Source organism: Mytilus galloprovincialis, chromosome 3, assembly GCF_965363235.1.
Source record: "Mytilus galloprovincialis chromosome 3, xbMytGall1.hap1.1, whole genome shotgun sequence".
In the NCBI taxonomy this organism is placed as follows: Eukaryota; Metazoa; Mollusca; class Bivalvia; order Mytilida; family Mytilidae; genus Mytilus; species Mytilus galloprovincialis.
In genome coordinates, this window is record NC_134840.1 from 21,005,677 (window position 1) to 21,015,007 (window position 9,331).

The 9,331-nt window shown below is 32.3% G+C and overlaps 1 protein-coding gene across 2 annotated transcripts; it reads left to right on the forward strand.

Moving 5' to 3' along the window:
* The first annotated feature begins 503 nt into the window (after nucleotides 1-503).
* Nucleotides 504-8,472, forward strand: LOC143067390 (uncharacterized). 2 transcript variants are annotated; one of them, XM_076240621.1, is made up of 4 exons: nucleotides 504-674; nucleotides 4,770-4,839; nucleotides 4,883-5,893; nucleotides 6,644-8,472. In XM_076240621.1, the coding sequence occupies exons 3-4, from the start codon at nucleotides 5,083-5,085 to the stop codon at nucleotides 7,960-7,962; spliced, it is 2,130 nt and encodes a 709-aa protein (XP_076096736.1). In that variant the 5' UTR covers nucleotides 504-674; nucleotides 4,770-4,839; nucleotides 4,883-5,082; the 3' UTR covers nucleotides 7,963-8,472. The 2 variants fall into 2 exon arrangements, with proteins under 2 accessions (XP_076096736.1, XP_076096735.1); XM_076240620.1 differs by having other exon boundaries at nucleotides 4,770-5,893.
* The last annotated feature ends 859 nt before the right edge of the window (nucleotides 8,473-9,331 follow it).

The following is a 9,331-nucleotide window of genomic DNA, read 5'->3' on the forward strand; positions in this document are numbered from 1 at the left end:
TTTGGTGAATTTTAGTTCAAAGTTGAAAATTTGACTTCATCATTTCTATACAAGGGTAACTTCCGGTCAACTTTTTACCCTTTTTACGTAATGTCCATATTTTTCTTTATATGATGTTATTTGTCATTAAATTGTCTTTAAGAATCAATTGACAGATTTTGACCGGGTTATATGCTTTTTCGTGAATTTAAGTTTTAATGTTCAAAAATGTGTTGCCAGAGTCACGCTAAGAAAGACTTTCGGTCAACTTTTCGGTAAAAAGTCATTTTTAAATATACTATATTTTAATTTTATCTGATAGTCTATTATATTAGCTTTCAAAATCAGTTTTATTTATTAGGTTAGCTTTAGCGGTTCCAGAGATATTAGTTATAATACACCAATTTTTCACTTCCGCGTTTTAGACCTTCCCATTTTTAAGGGCATTATTCTTTAATCATTTAACCCCATCCAAACCCTCCTATATTCAGAAATTTAAGATTTTTTATGTAGATCAATGTACAAACAAACGTGATAACTGACGAAAATTTAGACGTTTCCAATCCGAAGACCGAATAGATTTTATTTACATCTTCACAACTTCCGGATATTTTTTTTCACAGAAACACAAGAACCAAAATTGTGAATCCATTATTTCAATAGTTGCATGTCAGGAAATTCAAAAGATGTCATGCGTAAGAAAACTAGTGGCAGTCTATATATTGATATTATTGTTATTCCTTACATTACAGGAAATGGGACCCATGAATTTGAACGTAAATTATACTGATACTGAAAGATGTACTTACATATCCCCGAGGAACCAGTAATGACGCACCTAACGTTGTGTTTGTCTCTGCATTTAATCTACCATTTAAAAGAAAAAGAAACACGGAATAGAATGAAAGATTGATCACTTGTTAATGTATTTCAATCATTAAACAGTTGATTTTTGAAACAGTAAAAGCAATAAAAATCATGTTTGCTAACATTACAAACGGACTGTCAACTTATGATGGGTACCAGTAATGACGCACTATAAACAAACCAGTAAAAACCACTTGCAGTGTACCTGATGTTCGAAAAATTGCTTCAATCCGGATAATTTAAAGTTAACACTATTCAACAAATTTAATTTTAATAACAAATTTTGACATTTACAGTCACTTTTATGATCATGTTGATAGCAACACAATTTTTTTCATTAATTTAATTGTAACCTATATTTTATTTCAAATTTTATATAAAATTGTTCAAAATTTATCAAAGTGACATATATATTCCATATACTTGAAAATAAGAAGTAATTGCATTCATAAAACAACATTGACATTAAAACATTTATCAATGTATACTTCGTACAATGAATGAAAAAAATCGATAAACAATAGAAAATTATATAAGCGACGATCATTTGTTCTACAGTGATTCCCGCTTAAATGTAAAACCATGTCACATGACAGTCATATGATTTGAAAAACACAAACTGGGGCAGCATGTGCATACATACTTTTGCCGGCCAAAGTGGATTTAGGACTGATAATCATTCTGGGAAGGGTAGACTGTTTTTGACCTTAATAAAATGGCAGAAATTGCATTATCTTTACTAATTCAAGCAATAATAACATTTCTGGACAGAGTTTGAGGCATCTATGTTGTAGTCATATGACCTTCACCATCATGTTATGAATAGTAATTATCGATGACGTCACATCTTTTGTTTAGAAATATAAAACCCAAAACTAAATTGGTGCGTCATTTCTGGTCCGCGTCAAAACAGGTACCAAGACAATATATGTATCATGTGTACATTGTATAGCTTATTACATGGCATTATCCATATTGGCCCTGGTATCAGCCCAATCTCCGTACAGCGCTCGTTTCCTTTCCGTATACTTAGTACACTACAATACAACTATTTCTTTCTTCCCATCTAAAATTTCTATTTCAGTATTTGCTTTTCTTTTAAATTAACACTTTCTTTGTTCAGAACACAGAGGTGCGATTTGTAGTCGGCCATCTTTATGTACTAGATTTCATGTAATCTTGAGCATATTTTAGCGTTGTAAATCAGTTTGGAGACAAGTTCCACACAACGTGTGGCAGAGGTCATATTAAGTGTAGTGATATGAAGGAAGTACGAAACGGATGTGAGCTCTACGCCGGAGATTGGTATCAGCCCTAGACTTCCATATCAAGCCAGAAGGCTTACCGGAAGTTAAACTTAAGGGCTCGATATGGATTACGTGGGCTGATATCGATATTGTCCCCAAGGGCTGATAACCAACCTAGACTTCTGGCTATTATTGGCCATACAAAAACGTACATAATGTATCAGTACAAAATATGTGATAAAAAGTTATAGTTTATTATTTTGAATTTTAGTTATAATAGTATAATTGCCAATGATTCAACTCTCCATCAGACCCCTAATGGCATACAAGTAAACAACTACAGATCACCGTATGGCTTTCAACAATGAGCTAAGCTCATTTCACATAGTTGGTTATTAAAAAGGATGGGGACAAACCCTTGGGGGGGGGGGGGGGGGGTCCACTTCCTATATACAAGGTGATAAGATGTGCAGCTGGAATAGGTCACCTTTTCAAGCTTGAAAATATAATTATGTGAATAGGTAGGGAAAACTATCAGAAATATATGAAAATGTCTTTAAAGTTACTACAACTTCGTCTGTCATTTTTCTTGGTGTTTCAGGCTGTGTTTATCAATCTTTTTTCTCTCTCTTGACAATTTGGTATTCCACTTTTACATTACACACCACACGAATCCCAAACAATAAACAGTATGGGAAAAGGTATACATTTTTATGCCCCTCCTACGATAGTAGAGGGGCATTATGTTTTCTGGTCTGTGCGTCCGTTCGTCCGTCCGTCTGTCCGTTCGTTCGTTCGTCCATTCGTTCGTCCGTCTGTCCCGCTTCAGGTTAAGTTTTTGGTCAAGGTAGTTTTTGATGAAGTTGAAGTCCAATCGACTTCAAACTTAGTATACATGTTCCCTATGATATGATCTTTTTAATTTTAATGCCAAATTAGAGGGTTTACCCCAATTTCACGGTCCACTGAACATAGAAAATGATAGTGCAAGTGGGGCATTCGTGTACTGGGGACACATTCTTGTTGAAATCTAAATTACATGTATATGAAAAGGGTTACAGGGTTGGGTAACAGAACCCCAGCAGCACCCTATCAACTAAATATGGAAGTGCCCCCCTTTTCCTGGGGGTGTTTATACATGTATAGAGGGATAAGATTACCCTTCTATGGGAGGATATATTTCTTTAGACCGGATTTATATCAAAACAGGACAAATAAGCATTTTCTACTTATCATGACAGTAACCTGTACCAATCGATGTTAAATCCTGTCTAAACAAATATAAATGTATCTCTTTTGTTTAATAATATAGAGGGATTATCCCTCTATACATGTATAAACACCATATAGAAAGTTTGTTCCCAACCTTTTAAATGACTATCCCTTTTATGAGGGGAACTTTTCAAGTGATTAAAAAATATTTTGTTTGTTAAAACACCTTTTAGTACAAAATGGCACATATTTATATTATTTGAAGAAGAACTATATACCGGTACATTTATGTACATATATATCTGGTATCATATGGTCAAAACATGTCCAATAATTTTGTATTATTCTATTACCTGTATATATGAATATTCTTAAAAATAAGTGGATCCCTCTTTTAGAAAAGTTGTTCCAAATATAATAAATTTTTCCCCTATTTAGTTAAAAAAAAATTAATCTTTTATACAACAGCAAATTTAATTAAAATGACCCCTTGTCTGGGGACAGTCCCTCATTTCAGGGATATCCCTCATTTGGGCGGTTGTTCCCAACCTGTTAAAGGCTCGATATGACAAATATAAAACAATTCATACAAGAAAATTAACCGCTTGACTTTTGTACAAAACAAGAAAAAAAATTGATATACTTGTACAGCAACAAACAACAACCACTGAATTAAAGCACATACATGTACATTGTACATGTTGTGGGATTAAATTAGTTTGCTTGCGCCCCTTCATACCTAGGACAGTGATGTAACAGCTAGTATAACATACATGTAAATAAAATTATAAAAATCCAGAAAAAAGCTTAACTTTCTAGGGGTAATGATATTGCATTCTCTAGATATTTATATAATTATATACATTTAATTACTAATCAGTAGTTTTCATAATTTTACACTACATTCCCCCATTACATGTACTTCATCGCAATTTTATCGTTTTATATTATAGAGAAGTGATTTTTTTTTCTGTATATTGGACTTTCAATTACTTTCTCATACTTGTAGCCCCCTTCAAGGCTTCTGAAAGATTCCCTGCAGGGTCATGACCAGCATTTGAGAGAGCAATTAATATTGTTTACTTTTTTTAAGTAATAATATGGCCATTTAATTAACTTCCAGGTTAAAATGGAAAATAAAACTTGGACCATTTACTCAAGACATATATCCATCCTATACAGTTCAGAAATACTTAACAGTTAATTTGATTCATTCAAAGTTTAATAAATAGCTTTTGATTATGTTACAAATTTTAGCATCTTTATATATCTCGGAAAAATATCATATTTGAAAGATGGTAGATTTATTACGGGACTTCTTTTGTGGGTACTAGACAACTGGGAACCTATACTATACCCGTAATTGCAAAGGTGACAATATAAGTTATAGGAATCAAATATTGCCATTCCAGTATCTACTCTTAAACATAATTAAAATCAATTAAACTTCATTTTATATTTCAGACACAAAATTCACAATCTACAACTTTAACACAGGTCTTATCAGAATGATTGTGTAGTATTATTAAAGGAGGTCCATTGGTTATCAGAATGATTGTGTAGTATTATTAAAGGAGGTCCATTCATTGAGAAAATCATAATTGGATCGAAGAAGATTATATCTGATGAAATTTTTATAATTAAGTATGACTTCATCAGTATTTCAAGACTTATAAACAAGAATATAAGTGTGCTGCAATTATAAAGGTCCAATAGGAATAAACTGTATTTCAATCTCTCCATATTGACTGCAGAGCCAGAGGTGAAATATTGAAAAATGGACAAAAGAGGAATACAAAATTGTCATGCTTTTGATTTAGAAAGGGACAATGATCCAGAATTAAATGGCATGACAGAGGAAAATGTATCTATACTTTTAAGAAAGGCGATCCAAATCAAAAACTTTAAGGAAGATTGCTCAAAGTTAGAGATGTCTAATGATAATTCTAAGAGAAAATCAAAAAGAAAGAACCAACCTAGTCGAAGTATTGTGAAATATCATTGCTATGAAAATAGCACAGACTTTGAAAATGGACAACTACTCAAAGTACACAGCTATGACAGTGTAACATGTAGCTATAGTGACCCTACTGATTCAGTATTGGAAATTAAACAGGAACCTGAAAGTGACAATGAATCTAAACTTCATTCCATTGACATAATTGATCAAAATGATAAAGTACCTGTAGATAAATATGAAAAAAAATCCGATTTCCATTCCATTGATCAAAATGATAAAGTGGATAAAATATATGGAAAAAAGTTCATATGTAGTATGTGTGGTAAAAGATTTAAATGGGAAAATGGTTTAAAAGGACATTTGAAAACTCACCATGATCAAAATTTGTTTACTTGTGTCAAATGTCCAAAATCTTTTATCACAAAGGCTGATTGTATTGAGCATGTAAAGATTCATAGTGAAGAGAAACCTTATGTATGTGATGTGTGTGGAAGACGATATGTATTGAGAGAGTCATTGACAAGGCACTACAGAGTACATGATACAAAGACAGCATATACTTGTCACGTTTGTGGTAAAGCATTTGCTGAAAATATTAGTTTTAAAAGACACCAGACTATTCATACAGGTAAATAAAACATTTACATGTACATTGTATTTTAAGCAAAATAGCTGAATGAGCATTTTATTTTTAGATGCAATGTCATACTGTATTTAAAATATTTACAAATATAATACATGTGTATAAGGATGCTTATAACTTCAAATATACTCTTGTAAAGCACTGACTGAATTAATATATTGTGAACTGTTGCTTGTCTTTTGGCCTTTTTCTTTCCATAGATCTATAAATTATCCTAATTACTTGTAACTGATTTAGATCATATAATGTGTGCCATACATGTATCTAAGTTTTTATTGATATTAAGTTCAATTCCCTGGCCAAGGACTGAGTCACTCTATATCTATTATAGAATAAGGAAAATATTTATATCTCTGATATTACTATTTATGAGTTAATGTGAAAAGATAAGATTAAGATATATCTAATTAGAGCAGCTGTTTAGAATTATGATAGAAGTTATAGAATAAATTTGGTACTGTGCATTGATATCAAAGTGAATTCCCACCCTTTTTTTTCAAACACATTTATTATACAATGTTAACTGTTCTATTTCTTTTCTAATTAGGCATCAGCTGTCTACATGTATATGTACCTCACTGATGATGTAGCTTTGTCAGCCAATATCTATATGGAATGTAATTAAAAATATTTTTTGGGTAGAAATTTCTTTATTTAAATACATGTATAAGAAATAATATAAAATGTACTAAAATTATTCATTTAGTTTATGTTTCTATCAATATCTCATTACAGGAGAGAAGCCCTATGCCTGCACTGTATGTGGAATTGGTTTCCGTGATCCCAGTACAATGAGGAAACACCAGAAACGTCATGATACAGAAAAACCGTTTAAATGTGAAACTTGTCACAAGAAATTCGCCAGCGAGTATGACAAACGAAAACATATCAAAATACATATTAAAAATGACGATCGGCAGTTCAAATGTGAATATTGTGGTAAAGGGTTTTATTTAGTCACAGCCTACAAAATACATCTCAAAATTCACACTGGCGATAAATCTAATATTTGTGATATATGTCATAAAGGGTTCGCAGACCCAGGGAACTTAGTGGCACATAAACAGATACATACTGAAACCAAAGGTCTCCAGTGTGAGCATTGTGGACAGACATTCCGATGGCATTGCAATCTCAAACGTCATATGAATGAGGTATGTCTAGGAGGAAAACCTCTCAAATGCAATACTTGTTCTGAAGAATTTAACAACAAAGCAGCTCTTATTGATCATTCAGAAACACACCGAAAGGAGAAACCTTATAAATGTGAAATCTGTAATATTAGGTTTGCCTATCGTAGATCATTGGTCTTTCATGAACAAACTCATATCAATTATAAACCGTACAAGTGTCTTTTATGTGATCATGCCTTTGCACACAAAAAATCGGTAACAAGACATATGAAGGTCCACAATAAAGGGCAAGAGAATAAAGTAGTTGTAGCACATAGTAATGATAAAAATATATCAAACATTAAAGACATGATGAAGAAGAACATTGAAAAAGACCTGAATGAGTGTCAAAAGGATGAACAAGACCTGAATGAGTATGAGAAGGATGAACAAGACCTGAATGAGTGTGTGAAGGATGAAGAATACATGAATGACTGTCAGAAGGATAAACAAGACCTGAATGAGTGTCAGAATGGTGAAGAATACATGAATGAGTGTCATAATGGTGAAGAATACATGAATGAGTGTCAGAAGGATGAACAAGACCTGAATGAGTGTCAGAATGGTGAAGAATACATGAATGACTGTCAGAATGGTGAAGAATACATGAATGACTGTCAGAAGGATGAACAAGACCTGAATGAGTGTCAGAATGGTGAAGAATACATGAATGACTGTCAGAATGGGGAAGAATACATGAATGAGTGTCAGAAGGATAAAGAATACATGAATAAGTGCCAGAAGGATAAAAAATACATGAATGAGTGTCAGAATGGTGAAGAATACATGAATGAGTATCAGAAGGATAAAAAATACATTAAAGACGAAAATAATGGTTTTGATGGTGAACAAACAATGTACATTTTGAATATTAAAAGTTAGGACATGAAGATAATGAAGTGATAAGGAAACTGTTTGATCAAAATGACATGGACAAAGAAATTTCACACCATAATATTGTTCATGAAGTAAGCACCACAACAGTCAGTAATTATCAGTAAGAGATTTCTCTGAATATTTGCCCTCCTTATAAACAGCCAACCAGACTCATTGAAGATCATTGAAATAAACCACGGAAATCATTGTAATTGGACACCAGATTACTGTCTTGCTAAGCAATAAGAAAGAGGGACAAACTTAGATAGAAATTGTGGTCACAATGAATATTGAATTATGCAGTATATTGCAATCACAATAATATTCAAGCATATATACATAAAAAGGAAACATTCATTTTTAAAAAATCCCTGAATTATTTTATAATTATTTAATTTCATTTGAGGTGACTTATAGGTCCATTGGGCCTGGTGTATTAATATTTATCGTATATTTATTATATGTTTATGATCTGTACATATTTACACATGTCACTATAATAAATAATTTACTTACTTTACTTTCTAATACAAGAAGAGAACTCAGCTGTATATAGAGATTATGTTTGTATCTCAGCCTTTAATATAATGGGAAATAACTCTATATTTTCATTGGTATAGTTTTGAAATACTACTAAATGACTTGAAATGACTTTAGCTCTGCCAGAGAAAAATGTCATTCCTAATTCCAGACCAAAGTTAAATGTCATTCTTATTGCAGGCCAGAGTAAAATGTAATTCCTAATTCCACACCAAAGTTAAATGTCATTCTTATTCCAGGCCAGAGTAAAATGTCATTCCTAATTCCACACCAAAGTTAAATGTCATTCTTATTCCAGGCCAGAGTAAAATGTCATTCCTAATTCCACACCAAAGTTAAATGTCATTCTTATTCCAGGCCAGAGTAAAATGTCATTCCTAATTCCACACCAAAGTTAAATGTCATTCTTATTCCAGGCCAGAGTAAAATGTCATTCCTAATTCCACACCAAAGTTAAATGTCATTCTTATTCCAGGCCAGAGTAAAATGTCATTCCTAATTCCACACCAAAGTTAAATGTCATTCTTATTCCAGGCCAGAGTAAAATGTCATTCCTAATTCCACACCAAAGTTAAATGTCATTCTTATTCCAGGCCAGAGTAAAATGTCATTCCTAATTCCACACCAAAGTTAAATGTCATTCTTATTCCAGGCCAGAGTAAAATGTCATTCCTAATTCAAGAAAAAAGAGGAAGGGAAGAAAAATGATATTAGATTGTGTCTTTGAAAAAAAGCAGAATGTAAATATGAAATAAAAAACAGACACAAAATGACCAAAAGAAAAACGCCAATCAAAAACATTGTAGGTAAACTGAAGAATAAACACAAATCCAAC

Coding starts and splice junctions, on each gene's coding strand:
- LOC143067390 (XM_076240620.1), top strand. CDS start 5,083: ATGGACAAAAGAGGAATACAAAATTGTCATGCTTTTGATTTAGAAAGG. Junction 5,894..6,643: donor ACACCAGACTATTCATACAG/GTAAATAAAACA, acceptor ATCTCATTACAG/GAGAGAAGCCCTATGCCTGC.